At 40.8% G+C, this 20,742-nt stretch overlaps 1 protein-coding gene across 1 annotated transcript in view; it reads left to right on the forward strand.

The window, feature by feature from the left end:
• LOC122816739 overlaps window positions 1-20,742 on the forward strand; it is a 1,006,513-nt gene that overhangs the window by 131,832 nt on the left and 853,939 nt on the right. The window contains exon 4 of the mRNA XM_044089733.1: window positions 15,121-15,142. Coding sequence (XP_043945668.1) covers window positions 15,121-15,142 — 22 coding nt within the window. The remainder of the gene's footprint in view (window positions 1-15,120; window positions 15,143-20,742) is intronic.

Genomic DNA, 20,742 nt, shown 5'->3' on the forward strand with positions numbered 1-20,742 from the left:
AGAATATTTTTTCGTGTATATAGGTAGTATTTTAGTTTTTCTTCATTGAATATTAAACCAGAAATACTTTTAAAATTCATCATTTTATCAAATAGAGACTGCATAGAATAATTAGATCCTGCTGATGTAATTAGAACATCATCTGCAAAAAGTTGAATTTTGGATGTTGTATTTTCATCTATTTCAAAACCCTCTATGTCAGTACTGTTTCTGATCAAATTAGCCCAAGGCTCCATTACTAAAGTGAATAATAGTGGAGAAAGTGGACATCCTTGTTTTGTACCTTTAAAAATGGGTATTTTTGTGAAACATATGTTCCTACCTTAATATAAGCCAATGTTCCTTTGTATAAATGCTCAATTAGATTTACAAATGCATCTGAGAAGTTTGTGCACTTCAGTAAGGTAAACAGATAGTCCCAACTTACTGAATCAAATGCTGAACTTATATCAAGACTAATAAGTGTTACATCTTTCTTTTCCTATTTGCAAAATCAATTAATGTTAAAGTTCTTCTTATATTATCAAAAGTATTTCTATTTACAATGAAGCCTGTCTGATCTATATCTATAATGCCGGGATGATTGTCTTCAATCTATCAGCAAAAATACTCATAAACATTTTATAATCAACATTAAGTAATGAGATGGGCGATATGAAGTACATCTAGTTGGATCTTTATTAGGTTTTAAAATTGGCGAAATAAATGTATATTGCCAAGATGGGGGGGGTTATTAACTCAGTTTGGGCCAAAATAAAAACCTTATGTATTAATGAATATGTACTTTTAGAAAGGATTTTATATATCTCTGGTATAATACCATCATTACCCGGTGCTTTGTTTGATTTAAGCTTATTTATTTGTGTAATAACCTCTGTATATGAAATACTTTTGTCGAATAGTTTAATCTGTTGTTTATTAAGCTTTTTATTCATGTTTGTGGTTATAAACTCCTTTATTTTATCTTTAGGTTCCATGTTAATGTTATTATGGTTAATTTTGTGAAAGTGATTTCTAAATTCATCTAGTATTTCTGGTATACTAGAAACATTCTTCTTTTTCCTTAGAGAAAAGATTTCTTTGATATGGTTTTGTTTATTCAACCTTTTTGTTTTATTTTTAAGTCTATGTAAGTATTTGGGGCTTATTGAATAAGACAAAAACTTGTATTTCTCTAAAGTTATTTTAACTTTATGAGTTTAAATTTCTTTGTATTTCGCATTTAGTTTGTTTATTTCTTCAATAACTTTCTTGTCCATAATATTTTCTTTATTATTATGTTTATAAGAGTCTAATTTACTTTGAATATCTAACAATTCCTTATCCCAAGATTTCCTTTTATTATTATACCATCTGATACTTTGTCCATATGGATATGATTTTAAGGCATCCCAAACATAGACAATGGAGACTTCAGGAGTATTATTTATGTCTAAAAAATGTTTTACTTCTGAAAGTATATATTCTTTATAGTCTTTTAGTTGAGTTAAGTATGCTGGTATCCTTTTGATCTGAACATTATGAGTATTTTTTATCATGAATTCAAAAACAATTGAATTATGATCAGATATAGGACATGAAATGATTTTGGAATTCATTAAATCTGTTACCATCTGGTTAGAAATAAAGACCCTATCTATTTTTGAATAAGTTTTGTATCTGTTAGAAAAAAAGGTGTATGGTAATGATTTTGAATCTATCTGATTATTAATATCATTCAAATGATAAGAATTAGCAAAAGCATTTAAATGTTTTGCATTAGATGTAATTCGTCTTTTTCCTATAGTGGTAGTATCACTTTCATGTAGTATACAATTAAAGTCATAGAAGGATTTCCTAACTACTTTGACAATATGATTGTCAAAGGAGAGATTACTATCTACCTGGGTCCCCAGATCTCTTATTACCTCTTCTGTATTAAGGGGGCTGCCACCTATGTGGTAATTCATGGGTGTTTTGTTTTTCCCAAACGGGATGACTATGCATTTTTTTGGCATTTAGCTTGAGACCATGACTTTACAACAGGTGTCCGTCTCAGTAAGGCCCTTTTGGAGAGTGTCTGTGTCAGCCAGAGAGTCAATTATGGCTCCCAGTTTGCAGTCATCGGTGAACTTGGTTAGCCATAGTCCTCCTGTGTTTGCCTGTACTTCTGACAAGTATATGCTGAACAGTAGGGGTCACAGGACCGAGCCTTGTGGGACACCACTTGTGACTGGTTTAGAGTTGGACCTGGAGCCCGCTATTCTTACCGTGTGAGTTCTGTCTGTAAGCCAGTTGGCAACCCATCTTGTGACATAGGGGTTTATGTTCAGGCTGGTGAGTTTTTCTATAATTCCCGAGTGGGGAATGGTGTCAAAAGCCTTGGCAAGGTCAAGGTAGGCTGTGTGAACTACGTTCCCCTCATCTATGGCCTTGGTGACTGTCTCGAAGAAGTCAACCAGGTTTAGTAGGCATGATCTGCCCTTAACAAAGCCGAACTGGGTCGGGTCAAGTGTTTGGAGGTTCCCAATGTCTTTGTTAATGAGTTCCATGATGATGCGCTCCATAGCCTTGTAGACCAGGCTAGTCAGGCTTATGGGGCGATAGTTACCAGGGTCAGTTGTGGCTCCTCCTTTGTGGAGTGGAATAACCATTGCTGTGAGCCATTCTATGGGCATGTAGCCTGTGGAGAGGCTAAGGTTGAACAGTGTGTTTAGGTGGGGGTTTAGTTAGTTATGTAGTTCATGCAAGATGCAGCCTGGGACACAATCTGGCCCCAATGACGCTGTGCTTTTGACTTTTGAAAGGACTGTTTTCACCTGTGTGTCTGTGATTTCTGGGACACTACATTTTTCCAGTATTGTTGTGGGCCCTTTTGGGGGTGAGAGGGGGGTGAAGTTTGCACTGAATCTATCTGTCAGGATGTTGGCAATATCAGAGGGTTCAGTATATTTTGTGCTATTTTGCACTAGCTCAGAGCATATCTGTGAGTTGCCACTTAGATTCTTGACATAGCTAAAGAAGGCTTGGTGGTTATCTTTCGAATCCTTGGCTATTTTTCTTTCGAAGTTAGCCTTGGGGGATTTTATGAGGGACTTTAGTTTCTTAGGGATGTCTTTCCTTCTTGGGATTTGCTTTTTTCTGAACTAGTTTCCTCCTTCTATTGTATAGCCTGTTTATGGCAAGGGTCCACCAGACTGGTTTCCTTCTCTTAGAGGAGTGAGTCTTGGTTTTGCTAGGGATGGCATGATCCATGCATCCTTGTAGGTGCTCATAGAGTGCATTTGTAAAGGTTTCTGCATCTTGAGCAGCATTATCCTTTAGCGTGTGGGCTGTGAAACATACCACCTCTGTCTTAAGTAAGGTAAAGTTTGCTTTAGAAAAGTTTTTTTACTGTGGTTTCCTTAGTTGGGGGTGGTGGTGGGGTGTGGACATCCAGAGTGATTAGTTTATGGTCTGATCTAACCAGTGATGGGTTGACCTCTGGTGTGGAACACCTGTCACCCATGTTGGTGATGACCAGGTCCAATATGTTTTCACCTCTGGTAAGGGAGTTTACCAGCTGATCCGGGGCATTTGAATTGATAAATTCTAGGAAGTGCTGGACCTGGGAGTTTGTACTTGAGTAGTTTTCCCAGTTAATGGTAGGGTAATTGAAATCACCCAATATCAGGGTGTTCATGTTTTCCAGTGTCTCCAGAAAGGCAGAGTGGTGGTCCTGGGTCATGGAGGGTGATCAGTAGCAGGTCACAATTTGCATTGCAGATTTGCCTGATGTTAGTTGCACATGGATGATTTTGAGGTATCATGCTGCACCACTAACCTGGAGGTGTAGGTATCCTTGATGAATATGGATACACCCCCTCCTTTTTTGTTTCGGTCCATGTTCTGTGGCCGAAATGTGTGGTATGAGTTGTACCCCGGTAGTGCTGGGGTGCTCTGTGGAGCCTTGAACCAGGTTTCAGTTACTGCACAGATGTCAACGTTCTCCATACTGAGGAGTGCTTTGACCGCATGCATTTTGAGATTTAAACTCCTGGCGTTGAGTAGCATAACCCTTATTTTTTTATTTGTGCTGTTTATGGAGGTGGGTTTGACTTTTGAGCCTTGCCTAAAAAGGCACTATGGGGGCAGCAAGAGCCTTTGCCAGTATTCGAAAGCCTAGGGGTGACAGGTGCAAGCCATCTCTTGTGAAGCAATGAGGCCTGTCGAGCATGTCATCCCAGGCTGACAGACACTGGATCCCCTTTGAATGACAGCAGAAGCTTAGCCAATTGTTGAAATTGATAATTTTTTCTTTATACTGCGGTACCATTCTTGGTGAGGGCAGGATGCTACTCAGGGTCATACCCGTCTGGGCTACATGATCAGAGAGATCTTCCATGTCTCTTTTCATGTAGTGCAGGGAGGTACGTCTCAGGTCATTCACACCAACATGAACAATGGCAGAGTCATATTTGTACTTGTTCTGGAGTGACCTGTGTGCTTGTGTTATGTGGTGGATTCTGGCTCCCGACAGGCAGCTAACAGTAACCTTCTCCTTGTCCAGCCTAGTGAGTGGGACGTCAGTGTGCCTGACTATAGAGTCACCTATTACTAGTGTGTTAGGTATGTTATTTCGCCTTAAGGGCTGTGATTGTGTGGCACACTGATTTTGTGTTTTATGTGTTGCCTGGTTTGTGACAGAAAGTGCAGGTTTTTTGGGTGTCTGCTTTGGAGGTCTGTGATGCTTTTGCAGGTTTTTATTTAGAGCCTCCGAGTATGATTTAATGTATTTATGTGTATTTTTGCCAGTGCTGGTTTAGTATGTCTATGTGAGGCTGGATGTGTAGTGCAAGTGTTAACCTTCGCCTCCTGGCGGTTTGTTCCAGTCTCGGGTGGAGAGAGCTTAGCGTCCAATTTAGCTATATAATTGCATCTCTCGCATATGTTAATGTTTCGTGGTAGGAAGAGAGGGTTTTCTGTGTACATGAGGCAGTTGTAACATTGCCTCAGGATACCCAGGTTCATCAGCTGGACTGGAGAGTATGCCTGAAATTGCCCTTTGGTCATGCCCAAATAATAGGGTGAGCTGCTTAGTCACTTGGTTGGTGAGGGGTGAATAATGAGCCTTGCCTTGCTGGGCAATCAAGTGTCGGGGTATATTAGTGCTTGCTTTTAGGTCTGAGCAAGTACTGGACTGTAGGATGCTTTTTAAGTGCTTAGGTTGAGAGTTAGACTACTTTCAAGGGAAAAACTGAAGAGGAGACTTGTTGGAGCCGGGATAAATTTAGCCCTAGCTAACCGGCGCTGCCCTGACTGCAAAACCGTGCAAACGTGGTTTTTACAGCGGGGAAATGAACGAGATAGAAATTAGCCCAAAATGGCCCACAAAATACTAACTTCTGGGTTGGAACCACTCCTCCAGGGACAGATGGCTGCTCAAAGCTCTCTCTCTCACAGGTGAACAGAGAAACCTCCCTCTATCCAAGTAAGGTATGGGAAACTCAGAAAATTGTAACAACCCTGAATTCAGCACTAGCCTGAAAACTGGACTATACTAGCTTAGAAAAGTGGGAAACAAGGAAAACTTTTTTTTAAAGATAAGGCAAAAACGGTAAGAATACACTTAAAACAGCTTTAAACAACTACAAACAGTAAAAAATACACTTAAAACAGCTTTAGATGACTACACACAATCAGAAAAAGCTTTTAAACAAATTTCCCAATTAACCAGTAAAATAATCTCAAAAATGAGCCCTGTTCCTGTAGTCTTCAATCAGACAAGTTCTAACTGCACATTCCTTTAAATTGGGGTGCAGGGGAACCTTCTCCAAAAAAGAAGGCCTGGATTAGTGCTCAAGTTATACAAATAAAGCCAGATTCAGCAGCCCTGGATCTAGTCTATGCTACTGCAAACAAGGTGCACCAATTTCAGTAAGAAACAGTTCAAATATGCAGGCACTATAAGCCTTTAACCTGAAATTCCCAGCTCAGAAGGGCAGAGTCCAGCCTCTCCTCCCACTAGAGTGCAGACTACGAACCTTCTTAATGTAAAATAACTGGCCTGAAGTCCAAGTGCTTAAACCAGAACTAATACACTTTTAGAATAACAGACACTGAGCCTTCAATTAGCAGTTCCCAATTTAGAAGGATGTAACCTACCTGTCCTGCCACAACAGTGCAGACCACAAACCTTCTTAATGTAAAACAACTGGTCTGAAGCCCAAGTGCTTAAACCAAAAGGCTTAGAATGATGGCTGCACCAAGCAGTAATAAATACAATTGAGTACTTTTAAGATGACGCAAAAACAAAATAAAGTAGGAAGAAACACAAATACAGTAAAAGCAGATGAAAAAAGTGCAATTTTTTTTTTTTTTTTTTTTTTGTGAGCAAATGAGATTGGCCCAGGAGGAGTATCCAAATGCAAATTTACAAGAGAGGGGCGGGTAGTTTCAAAGCCACCAAGATTAATACCAAAACAAAAGCAGGGAGGGTGAAAAGCAGGGAGGGTCGGTGGGGAACTAACTGAAAATACAGAGCCACAACTTCCAGCTAGAAAGTATTCAATGCAACACAAATAAATCAATTTAAATGCTGTATTATTTGAACAAAGTGCAGATAAAGATTTACTTAAATTTACTTATACGTCTAGTTGATTTGATTTCATGTAGGTCTTACCAGGCCAAAGCTCAGAGTTTAAGCAGAAAATAATTCGAAATGTACCACTTATATAAGGCAGGAACCGAATAACAATGAAGTAAACTACCTCCACTTATCACTGGCTATTCAAGAATTCTAACAAGCACTAACCGAAAAAACAGAGCCACAACTTCCAGCTAGATAGTATTCAATGCAACACAAATAAATCAATTTAAGTGCTGTATTATTTGAAAAAAAGTGCAGATAAAGATTTACTTAAATTCACTTATACGTCCAGTTGATTTGATTTCATGTAGGTCTTACCAGGCCAAAGTTCAGAGTTTAAGTAGAAAATAATTCAAAATGTACCACTTATATAAGGCAGGAACCGAATAACAATGAAGTAAACTACCCCCACTTTTCACTGGCTATTCAAGAATTCTAACAAGCACTAATTGAAAAACAGAGCTACAACTTCCAGCTAGATAGTATTCAATGCATCACATATAAATCAATTTAAATGCTATATTATTTGAACAAAGTGCAGATAAAGATTTACTTAAATTCACTTATACGTCCTATTAAAAAAGCCTCCATAGTACAATACACAGACAATGCCATGCTCATATGCTCTGTAAGTCTACTGCAACTCTACAAGATGACCCAGGACTCCTTTTTCTCAGTTGAGACCTGGCTAGATGACTGCCACCTACTTTTAAATGTCAAAAAACAACAAAATAATGTTGTTTTTACTCACATCTCTGTCAGCAAAGAAATTATCCTTCAGCATCACATCACATCAGCAAATAATACCTCAACTGAAAAGAAGCTTCTTGATGTCTTAATTGATGATAACTATCAACACATCACTCAAGCCATTAAGAAAACTCACCAAAATTTGTGCTTCCTGTACAGAAACAAACCACACTCTCCAAAGCCAAGAACACAGCATCCATGGGACCAGACAACATCCCAGGCTGCATTCTACACGAACTACAGAACTTACTGGCACCGCACCTAAGTACCATGTTCAATCATAGCCTCACCTCAGGCTTTGTGCCTGCTGAATGGCGCACAGTGACAGTTATCCCACTCCACAAGGGGGGAGCCACCACGGACCCCAGGAACTACCGCCCCATTAGCCCGATGAGCCTGGTCTGCAAGGCCATGGGATGTATCATCATAGCACTTATAAACAAAGACATTGGTAATCTCCAAACTCTGGACCCTACCCAGATCGGGTTTGTAAAATGCAGATCATGTCTCCAAAACCTGATAGACTTCTTTGAAGCAGTCACCAAAGCCGTAGACGAGGGTAAGGTGGTTCACACAGCCTATCTAGATCTTGCCAAGGCTTTCCACACCATCCCCCACTCTGGAATTATAGATAAACTCACTAAACTAGGTATAAATCCCTATGTCACAAGATGGGTTGCCAACTGGCTCACTGACAGAACCCACACTGTGAATGTAGCAGACTCCAAATCTGACTTCAGACCAGTGACAAGTGGAGTACCACAGGGTTCAGTCCTGGGTCCTCTCCTGTTTGGTATCTACTTCTCTGAAGTACACGCTAACACAGAAGGTCTTTGGCTAATGAAGTTTGCAGATGACTGCAAACTAGGAGCCATAATCAAAACTCCTAACGATGTGGACATCCTACAAAAGAACCTCACTGAGACAGATGCCTGGTGTCAAAGCCATGGCCTCAAGCTCAATGCCAAAAAGTGCATTGTCTTCCCCTTTGGTAAAAACTCTGCACCCATGAACTACAACATAGGCGGTAGTATACTTAACACCAAAAGTGTGATAAGAGACCTTGGGACACAGGTGGACAGTAGTCTCTCCTTTGATAATCACATTGCCACAGTAGTCAGGAAATCCTTCTACGTGGCACGTCTCATCACAAAAGGTTTCTCATCCAGAAAAAGAGGTCATTGCTCCCCTCTGCTCATCACTCATTAGACCCATTATAGAGTACAATGCCTCTTTTGGTATGTACCTCACAAGACATCTACAACAACTGGAAAGGCCGCAGAAATACCTCACAAAGAGGATTACCTGCCTCAAATAGATGCCCTACGCAGACCGTCTCAAAAAACTCCAGCTTTACTTCATATCATATCGCCTACTCAGAGGTGATCTCTGCCTAACATACAAAGCTATGTCAAACCCAGAGCTATTAGACATGCTCCACTTAAAGAAATCCCAATCCCTCCGAGCTACACGCTTTAGGGACCTAAACCTTGTCAACACGATAAACAGAACATGCCAGAGGGATAGATTCCTGTCCCAGAGACTTCCCATACTCTGGAATAAACTACCTATCTATATCAAACAAAGCTCCTCATTAGCACTCTTCAAGAAAAATCTTGATGATTGGATGGGAAATAGGAAATACACCCTGGGGATCACTTCTATGGCTCTGCTCCACAGTGGCACAGGAAAATAATTTTCTTGGGTGGCAAAAGCCAGGGTACCTTTTTGGCTGGGCTTGTATAGGCCCTAGGGCTGATAGCCCCCCCCCCCCCCCCCCCCCCCCCCCCCCCCCCCCCCCCCCCCATTCACAAACCACTGCTCACTGAAGAACCCACCTGGACTCAAATCTGACTTCAGACCAGTGACAAGTGGAGTATCACAGGGTTCAGTCCTGCGTCCTCTCCTGTTTGGTATCTACTTCTCTGAAGTACAGGCTAACACAGAAGGTTTTTAATGAAGTTTGCAGATGACTGCAAACTAGGAGCCATAATCAAAACTCCTAACGATGTGGACATCCTACAAAAGAACCTCACTGAGACAGATGCAACACAAATAAATCAATTTAAATGCTGTATTATTTGAACAAAGTGCAGATAAAGATTTACTTAAATTTACTTATACGTCTAGTTGATTTGATTTCATGTAGGTCTTACCAGGCCAAAGCTCAGAGTTTAAGCAGAAAATAATTCGAAATGTGCCACTTATATAAGGCAGGAACCGAATAACAATGAAGTAAACTACCTCCACTTATCACTGGCTATTCAAGAATTCTAACAAGCACTAACTGAAAAAACAGAGCCACAACTTCCAGCTAGATAGTATTCAATGCAACACAAATAAATCAATTTAAGTGCTGTATTATTTGAAAAAAGTGCAGATAAAGATTTACTTAAATTCACTTATACGTCCAGTTGATTTGATTTCATGTAGGTCTTACCAGGCCAAAGTTCAGAGTTTAAGTAGAAAATAATTCAAAATGTACCACTTATATAAGGCAGGAACCGAATAACAATGAAGTAAACTACCCCACTTTTCACTGGCTATTCAAGAATTCTAACAAGCACTAATTGAAAAACAGAGCTACAACTTCCAGCTAGATAGTATTCAATGCATCACATATAAATCAATTTAAATGCTATATTATTTGAACAAAGTGCAGATAAAGATTTACTTAAATTCACTTATACGTCCTATTAAAAAAGCCTCCATAGTACAATACACAGACAATGCCATGCTCATATGCTCTGTAAGTCTACTGCAACTCTACAAGATGACCCAGGACTCCTTTTTCTCAGTTGAGACCTGGCTAGATGACTGCCACCTACTTTTAAATGTCAAAAACAACAAAATAATGTTGTTTTTACTCACATCTCTGTCAGCAAAGAAATTATCCTTCAGCATCACATCACATCAGCAAATAATACCTCAACTGAAAAGAAGCTTCTTGATGTCTTAATTGATGATAACTATCAACACATCACTCAAGCCATTAAGAAAACTCACCAAAATTTGTGCTTCCTGTACAGAAACAAACCACACTCTCCAAAGCCAAGAACACAGCATCCATGGGACCAGACAACATCCCAGGCTGCATTCTACACGAACTACAGAACTTACTGGCACCGCACCTAAGTACCATGTTCAATCATAGCCTCACCTCAGGCTTTGTGCCTGCTGAATGGCGAGCAGCGACAGTTATCCCACTCCACAAGGGGTGAGCCACCACGGACCCCAGGAACTAATGCCCCATTAGCCCGATGAGCCTGGTCTGCAAGGCCATGGGATGTTTCATCATAGCACTTATAAACAAAGACATTGGTAATCTCCAAACTCTGGACCCTACCCAGATTGGGTTTGTAAAATGCAGATCATGTCTCCAAAACCTGATAGACTTCTTTGAAGCAGTCACCAAAGCCGTAGACGAGGGTAAGGTGGTTCACACAGCCTATCTAGATCTTGCCAAGGCTTTCCACACCATCCCCCACTCTGGAATTATAGATAAACTCACTAAACTAGGTATAAATCCCTATGTCACAAGATGGGTTGCCAACTGGCTCACTGACAGAACCCACACTGTGAATGTAGCAGACTCCAAATCTGACTTCAGACCAGTGACAAGTGGAGTACCACAGGGTTCAGTCCTGGGTCCTCTCCTGTTTGGTATCTACTTCTCTGAAGTACACGCTAACACAGAAGGTCTTTGGCTAATGAAGTTTGCAGATGACTGCAAACTAGGAGCCATAATCAAAACTCCTAACGATGTGGACATCCTACAAAAGAACCTCACTGAGACAGATGCCTGGTGTCAAAGCCATGGCCTCAAGCTCAATGCCAAAAAGTGCATTGTCTTCCCCTTTGGTAAAAACTCTGCACCCATGAACTACAACATAGGCGGTAGTATACTTAACACCAAAAGTGTGATAAGAGACCTTGGGACACAGGTGGACAGTAGTCTCTCCTTTGATAATCACATTGCTACGTGGCACATCTCATCACAAAAGGTTTCTCATCCAGAAAAAGAGGTCATTGCTCCCCTCTGCTCATCACTCATTAGACCCATTATAGAGTACAATGCCTCTTTTGGTATGTACCTCACAAGACATCTACAACAACTGGAAAGGCCGCAGAAATACCTCACAAAGAGGATTACCTGCCTCAAATAGATGCCCTACGCAGACCGTCTCAAAAAACTCCAGCTTTACTTCATATCATATCGCCTACTCAGAGGTGATCTCTGCCTAACATACAAAGCTATGTCAAACCCAGAGCTATTAGACATGCTCCACTTAAAGAAATCCCAATCCCTCCGAGCTACACGCTTTAGGGACCTAAACCTTGTCAACACGATAAACAGAACATGCCAGAGGGATAGATTCCTGTCCCAGAGACTTCCCATACTCTGGAATAAACTACCTATCTATATCAAACAAAGCTCCTCATTAGCACTCTTCAAGAAAAATCTTGATGATTGGATGGGAAATAGGAAATACACCCTGGGGATCACTTCTATGGCTCTGCTCCACAGTGGCACAGGAAAATAATTTTCTTGGGTGGCAAAAGCCAGGGTACCTTTTTGGCTGGGCTTGTATAGGCCCTAGGGCTGATAGCCTAGTACCTACCTATGAACCTATGAACCTTTCTCACTGAATACTCTAGGAATTCTTTCGCAACATCTTATCATCTCCTTTTGCTTCTCTATGCAGCACCCATCCTGATTAACTTTCACTCCACCTTTAAAATAAACTAGAGGCTTGCTACAATAAAATATATTTGCATCCAGCTTACCAAATCATTCACACCACTGCCTAGCACTGAAGCACCTATCCTGGCTCAAACTGCCTAATTAACATACCTATTCCCAACTGCTTAGTGCCCACAAAATAATACACAAACCCAACACCTGACCATCACTAGAAAAAAATCCTCCAACACTACTTCCCATCTAGAAATCTCTGCTCACAAAGCAAATATCTCTTGACCAGGAACAAGTCTCTTCATAATGCAGGTGACTCATTTATAGGATCAGAGATTCATAGGAGATTATTAGGCTATTGATCCCAAGGGCATTTCAAGTCTAGCCATTTCAGCCCCATGTAATGCCATAAAAATGTTAGTTAATACCCAAGGCTGCATTTAGTAATGACTGCCCATGTCCAGGAGGGTTGTGGGCACTATTCTCATTAAGAATTTATGGTGCCCCATCCACTTGTCCAGGTTTCTTTTGAACAGTGTCATAGAGGTGCTCTGTTTCGCATGAATAGGTAGTCTGTTCCAAAGACACAACAGTCACTGGGAGATAATTCTGTCCCTCCAGTATGGCCTGTTTAAGTCAAAATCCATATTTAGGTCCCTGGAACGGGTAGCTCTAGTCCCATTTGATTTATGGATGTGCAGCAAATTCATTAGGTCTGGGTCTGAGTTTGCTCTATAAGTCAGGCATAAGTCTCCCCTAAGAAGTCTATATGATACAGAGTAAAGTGAATGGGACTTTAGTCGGTCTCTGTATGGCATGTGTTGGAGTCCCTTGATCTTCTTTCTTAGAAACCTCTGAGGTCTCTCCAGTTACTACAGGTGCTTTGTATGGCATGTGCTGAATGGGGTGTTATACTCAATTATGGGCTGGATCAGTGCCAAGTATAGAGGGGTTATAACCTCTTTTACTCTCAAGATGATGCCCTTACTAAACAAGTGTGCTACATAGAAAGCCTTCCTTACAACAGTAGACACATGATGGTCGAAGTTAAGGTCACAGTCAACTTGTGAACCCAAGTCCCTTACCACTTTGTGGGTACTTAGGGTATTGTTGTTGATTTGATAGAGTGAAGGGACATTGTTTGTGCCAAAGGCAATGATGATGCATTTCTTTGCATTCAGACACCAGCAACTGGTCTGAGTAAGACCCCCTGGAGTATATTGAAATCATTTGGTGATTTAATAATTGCACCCAGTTTGCAGTCTTCTTCAAACTTGGTCAGCCACAACCCATTAGTTTTGACCTGAACTTCTGAGACATGTATATCAAACATTAGGGGGCCTACCACTGACCCCTGTGGCATCCAACTGGTAACAGGTCTGCTGGTTGATGTAGAGTCACCCACTTTGATAGTGTGTGTCTGGTTTGTGAGCCAGTTAGCAACTCAGATTAGAACAAAGGGGTTTACATTCAGTTTGCTAAGTTTATAATTAATTCCTGAATGTGTGATTGTGTCGAAAGCCTTTGCCAAGTCGAGGTATGCTATGTGCACAGATTTTCTTTCATCACTGGCCCTGGTCACAGTTTTGAAGAAATCCACAAGATTTAACAGGCAGGATCTGACCTTGATGAAGCAGAATTAGGTAGGATCCAGGGTTTGAAGGTTGCCTATGTCTTTATTTATGAGGTCCATAATGATACATTCCATAGCCTTAAAGATGAGACTGGTCAGGCTTATGGGTCTGTAATTGTCCAAGTCTGCTGCTAGGCCACCTTTGTGGAGGGGAATAACTGTTGCTGTTCTCCAGCCCACAGAGCAACGCCTGTGGTTAGACTATAATTGAAAAAGGTACTTAATGGTGATGCTAGTTCATGTTTTAAGCTGTTTAGAAGATAGCCTGTTCCCATAGAGGCTTTGCTTTTTTGCCTTGGACAAGGCTTTGATGACCTTCTCTTCATATAAATAGGGTGGGGGTGATTGGGGCAAGGTTTGTGATAGATCTGGATGGGATAGGGGGTGAAATTGTCACCAAACCTATCTGCTAGCTGGTTTGCTATCCCTTTGGGTTCAGTGTGTGTGATACCATTGCTCTCTAGTTCTGCACATGCTTGGGATGCTTGCGTCCTACCTTTTAGGCTACGTACATAGTTGTAAAAGGCCTTATAGTTATCCTTGGCTGTGCTAGGTAAGTTTTTCTCAAACAGGCCCTTAGAAGATTTGACAAGTTGTCTTATTTGCCTGTTGAGGCTGAGGAGGGTGCTTTTCCATTGTTGGGGTCTCGCCTTTGTTTTCATAGACAGCAACTTTTTGTTTTTATTGTAAAGTTTGTTGAACTTATGTCCTAAAACAATAAAACATTAGCACAACTTTCAACCACAACCTAAAACAATACCTAACTTCCTCATGACTATGCTCATGTTCCAATCCTGAATAAATCCACCTTTGTTTCTCTTTCTTTTCCATTGCTAATACCTCTATCAATTGCCCTGACACTTTCACTTTTCTTATCCGTCTCTTTCCTTTTCATCTCCACTAGCAGAACGTTTTTCGACTTATGTTTTTCTTCATTATTTCTGCTTATACCTCCTCTAGTTTTTGTTTTTGTTTCTGCTCTAGTGACATCCCACCTCATTAATGTCAATATACATATACTGAACCTATCTGCATTATCATTGCTCTTGTATCACCAGCTATTACATATTAACATGTCTTTGACATATAAAATAATATAACTTCTAAAGTATGTGATAGATGTCTTTACTGTTTGTCTCAATATTACCTGCAAAGTAATGCATAAAATCTTTAATTGTTATTGTTGCTCATTGTGAATGTGAATTTTATGTGGAGCTTTACTCCCTGGGCCTTCACTGAAAATGTCACTTGTGCCCATTTGGATTTTCCCAGTAAACAAAAGGCAATATATAAATAAATATAAATAAATAAATAAATCTGCATGACATTTAGCATAAACATCCAAAACAGAATGCTTCAGTTATATTAAAATTGTTGCCACTTATTTCTAATTCATGCAAAAATAAAACCTGTTTTTTTTTTTTTTTTTACTAGTGCCCAAAGGATACCGTAGACCGTAAGTAAAATGTGTTTTTGTTTCTTCTTTACAGCTTTTCCTGACAGTACTCTGATAAACAGGCACAGAACTGCCTTGAGAAATAATAGCTATTACTAAAGTACTTAGTCCTGGTAGAATTCACTTTTCTGCAAAATTCTGTAGTGTCACTCTCTTGCATCGCTTTTTTGTTTGTTTAAACTTTGTTTCATCTTTAACCCATCTTATGTTTACAGTTTACATAAGTAGATAAACTACAGTTTTGTAAAGTGAAATCGGCAAACAGTTACTACCAAATATAACATCAGTTTTCTGATCCCATATAATGTGTACAGCAATGCTTAACCCTTAATTCCTTCTGTAAGTCTTAGGGAATAAGGCAGAGTATGGCCAGAGAGTCTCACAGGTCTTTTCTGAGGACTGTATGGACCTCGTCTGAAGAGCAAGAAACACTGTTAATGGAATAACATGGGTGACTTTGTCAGCTGGAGTGCTTCTGGATGAAACAGCTACCCAAATGTCATATTCTCTTCTGATACTAGATAGTAATACATTTTGATTGATCAGCCTTCCTCACAATAACAATGCAGTTTTGTTTAAAGGCCCAGAAAAAAGAAGTGACATAACTGAAAACATGAGCAGTATCAGTAGAAAGTTACTATCATTTATTATCTTCAAATACAGACTATGGTAACACATAATAAGAAGGTATGATCTCTAAATATATATTTCACAGAACTTTTGCTTACACTTCAAGATGATTTTAAACTGGAGCTGCAAGACCTCAAACAGAGTAAACTAACATTGGCGTGAAGGCATATCTATAGGCCTGCATCATACTACACAATATAGTTGTGTAAGAGCAGTTTCAACATGGGAATAGCAAAGGGCTGCCAGGTAGATCTGTGAAAACAGCAGTGGAGGAACCAAGTGAGGAGTCATCAGTGGAACTGGCTGCAATGGTATCCATGTGAGGCACAGGTGGGTGAAATACATAGTAACGCTGATGTTGAGGTAGTATCTGGGCCATAGTTATAGTCAGTGTAAGTAGAATACAGAATAAAACTGGTACCTGCGTTATCATATTCAAGATTTGTAGTGCAGTTCAGTGTATTAACTGGACACACTGAGCACCATACATTACTTTTCCCACACAAGCTACAGGGTGAGCAAGGTACATTTATCTTCATAATCTGAGCTTGTGAGGAGAGGGGCAGTCACATGGAGAACAATGTTACTACATGTACAGGGGCTTTGATAAGTGGTTGTAGTAGACGTGCATATGGATAGGAGGCTGGAGGAGTCAGGGGTCACATCTCCAAGCATCAGGGTATAGTTTCCATGTTGTGATGGCATAGTGTCATCATCATCAGCCACAGGCGGCCCTCTCATATCAAGCATTTGCCTACCTGTTTTGGTGGATTCTCCATCAATGTAACCTGGGAAAGTATAAAGATAACAAACTTATAGCAATGCTAAAATGTATGTGTCACTTCCACCAGCCTGAGCCACACATACTGGGACCTCATGACAATTATGTAAATGACATACAGCCAAACACATACCTTGTGATGCGGTTTCTTACTTTTGCAGCCCTAGTTTACTTGAAGAATGAAGAGGTATATGTGTTCTGCTGCAAAATGCTTTCCCACAAGTGGGGCCCTGTTCAGTAGTAATGAAGCATTCTCTTACTACCCCTCTACATCCCTTTCAAATACATGTTCAGTTTTCAACAGCCCTGCACTCACATCCAGGCCACTACTGAGTATGAATGCTCTCTCACTTTTTCTAGATGAGGTGACTAGGAACTGCTCCATATCTCTGTGACACCTGTCTTGGTAGCCCACATCTTCAGGTGGACCTTTTCCTGACAAATTTGTGTGCCTCATGGCATGCAGTATCATATCAGAAACATTGCAGTGCACCTAAACTACTATTCTATTATTGCTACCAACAGCACTGATGTCCTGCACAACTGCTCCCCAAAAGCCTTGTCTGCTTTGACCCTTCAAAAGTATATACATGCTGTTTGTGTTTATAGGGTGTACAGCAGCACCACTACTGACTCCAGTGACGTGAACTTTTCAAGCTGTGGATGGTCTGCCATTAAATATGAAGATGTGCACACCTTTACATTACACACAGTGAGGATGTGTGTGTGTGTGTGTGTGTGTGTGTGTGTGTGTGTGTGTGTGTGTGTGTGTGTGTGTGTGTGTGTGTGTGTGTGTGTGTGTGTGTGTGTGTGTGTGTGTGTGTGTGTGTGTGTGTGTGTGTGTGTGTGTGTGTGTGGCTGTACATGAATGCACATGTCAAGCACCACTGTCACTCTGCCTCTATTTGGTTGGCACACACCTGTCTGCTACAATGTTGCCAGCATTCAGATCCTCTCAAGGATGACAGAAGCAATTGTCTTCTTTCCACTCCCTAATGTCATGTATCATTGTGCTCATAGCACATGACATGATGTTTGTACAAGGAGGTTCATTTCCTCAATAGCATGTTGTGCAGTGTATGTGTGTGCAGATATTATGTTGTTGTCCTCTCATAGCAACACAGTCCTAATTATGCCTTTGTGATTTTGTCCTTGTCACACTGCACCTCCTCCTCCCCAGCTGTGCAGTTCCACTACATGCCCTTTTACCATCGCATGCCCTGTTACCATGTTCCTTGTCAAAGTGATCCCTCCCATAGCAGGGTACAGACCTTAAATGCCCTTATGCCATGTTACATCACACATTCCACTGCTCAGTATTAGTTGCTGTTCAAACAGCACTCACAGGTGTATACCCAGTAGGTCAGAGTTCCATTACCTGTTGTCTAGTCTGCTGTCAGTATGCCTATTTGACATTAAAATTTTTATCGGCTCTTTTCCAGTTCTTAAATTTCTTATTGTAACATGGTCTCCCACAACATGGTAACCGTGTCATTTATCACGTAAAACAGACATTATTCATAGGGTCATACCACAGTGATTATGCTAGTAAGGTGTTATAAAGCAATCATCCGTGAAGTGTTCCTATAACATGATGTGTTATCAGTCATAGTTAGTGCTATCATGCTCATCTCTGCCCAATGTAAGGTTGGAAGGTCATATGCATAGTGTATTCGTGCATTGACACTGGAAAACTCATACTGCTGCCTGTCCATGCTACTGTTACAGTACATTGCACAACCTTACTGCCCAATAATACATGTCACTTTGTGTCCAGTACATGCACAGGGGTATTGTTTCCTCCCTTTTATTTGTGACCTGGAGAGTAGAAATGGCCTCTTCAATCACTGCATTCAGCAGGGTCCTACCTGGTGCAGTAAGAAGACCAAATCTTCCTTCATCTGCTGCAGTGGGACTATAGCACTGCCTGGTTACTATGATGGCCCCATTTAGTTGTTGCTGAGAGGCAGCCTGCAAGGGCAGTAAGTAACACCAATTGCATCATCTGCTGTGGTCAGCAAGGATGGCACAGGTACAGTAACCTGCAGAGAGAGAGAGAGATTTAGATATACCACCACAACCTGCTCTACCAGTTGGAGGCAGCAATTAGTAAGCTGTCTTATATATTGTAATTATTGTGCATATCATTTGACATTCTTCCTTCCATCATCTGTTGCTAATAATAATATGGCTTTGTGTTGACAAGAACATTGGGTACTCATTACTGTTAAGTTTATGTTTTACAGATGCAGTGGAAATAGCCTTGAATGAAGAGGTTTTCCTAAGGCTATGGGCCAGGGTCTTAAGGCAGAGGGGTAGGAAGTATGTGGATTTTTGCCATGCAAAATAGACCAAGTACTGAAATGTCATTGCAGGCTAATGTCTTGCATTTTCTCCTCTTTCTCTTTTTGGTTTTCTCTTTCTACAAGTTCACCTGTGGTGCATTAAGTCACCTGGGTCTGCACTGGTCACTGTGCCTGTTTCTGGGTTGCCACAGTCCGCAGTCCTATATCTCCATGAGTGTTGAACATTGCTCTGTGGAAGGTTTCCTGATGGGCTCACTAGTTACCTTTCTTGCCACCTCTCAGCAGGGAGGGGGAGAGGGAGATAGAGGGCAGAGGCTTGTCCATTGAGAGTGAGCTGTTGGGACTCACAGGGTTTGCACTGCAGCAAGTGCAGTGGCCTGCCATGACCAAGGTGACCTGACAGCTGGATGCCTGCAATGACACCCAGGAGCATCTTTTTGTGCAGCTGATGGAGTTGTATGGCCACCAGTCCAGTCCTTTAATCCACCAGATGTGGCACCCTTCAGTGATGTCAGCCATAGAGGTGGCTGACATGTGCATGAGTTTCCCTCTTTGCCAGACTCACTGTATTCCATTTTTATGTATCATTCCCCATCCTCTGTTTGTAAACTAATCATCACCCATCACCATTTGTGTCTACCCTGTGTCAGTTTTCATCTCTGAAGTGTGGTAACCGTTGTGTCAATACCTCCATGTCAATCTCTGCCTATGTTGTATATATGTTTCTCTGCCTCTGCACCTGTGCCTATACCCTCCTTCATCCCCACCAATAAATCTTTCTCCCTTTACCCTCTACTCTTTTTACAAAAATGAAAAATGAGGCATTTGTCCCACAAAAATATGCCCTTTTTTCTCTGCAATGTTCTGTCCTTCTTGCCGCCCTTGTATGTTTTCCTCTGCTTGCTTTCACATGAATATACTTACCAGCACTGCTTTCACATACATATACTTATGCACCTTTTCACATTCACACACCATAAGTAACTTTTTACTATCTAAACTTGTTTCCCCTGGACTTCTGTAAAGACCACTGATTCATTAGCAACTGCCCTCTTTTTTTGCAGAGCCACTGAATCAATACCATTATGTCTGCTATCTGTGTGTATGGTGGTCTATGTACTCAATATACACAAATCACTTTCTAATTTTTAAAGATTTCAATATTGTTTCCTGCTTTATACACCAGTACTTTGCCTCATCATGTTCCAATAATTTCCTTAATGGCAAACTCATTTCTGAAAGGTTAATAATGCACCCTGAAAGATGTTATATACTTTCTAGAAATCTCATGTGATCTATCGAAGCTCATACTCACAGAGTCAGATGGAGAAGAGGATGAGTGGAGAGAGCTGAAAAAAGTGCCGTTACTTTGTCTGGAAGGATGGCTAAGGACTCTTATTGCTAAAAGCTGGAAGGATCAGATTAGCTGCACAGGAGAGATGGTAGAGGTTAATCATTTAAGAACATACAGATTCATTTGAGCAGCCCAAGAAGATCATAGGATCATAGCAGGTTTACAAAGTGAATGACCCAAGTGCTCTTACAAGCCTAGCCAAGTACAACCCCTGTTCCCAAGAATATCAAGCTATTAAGTGGAACTAAGTCAGCAACTACTGTCCCTGTCCAAGAGGGACACAGGTGAAACTCCGGGGTGAATTTGCTGTTTCCCATCCAATCATCCAAATTATGCTTAACTAGGGTCAGCAAGGGGCTCTGTTTTACTTGAACTGGAAATTTGTTCCATAGAAGAGGTAACCTCTGTGAGACATATCTGTCTCTCCAGCAAGTCCTGTTGATGTCACTTACTAGGTTGAGTTCCCTAGAGCGAGTGCGTCTTACACAATTTGATTTCAGAATGTGCAGAATTTCCATTAGAGTAGGAT

Source organism: Protopterus annectens, chromosome 12.part0 (genome assembly GCF_019279795.1).
Source record: "Protopterus annectens isolate FY-2018-M chromosome 12.part0, PAN1.0, whole genome shotgun sequence".
NCBI lineage: Eukaryota > Metazoa > Chordata > Ceratodontiformes > Protopteridae > Protopterus > Protopterus annectens.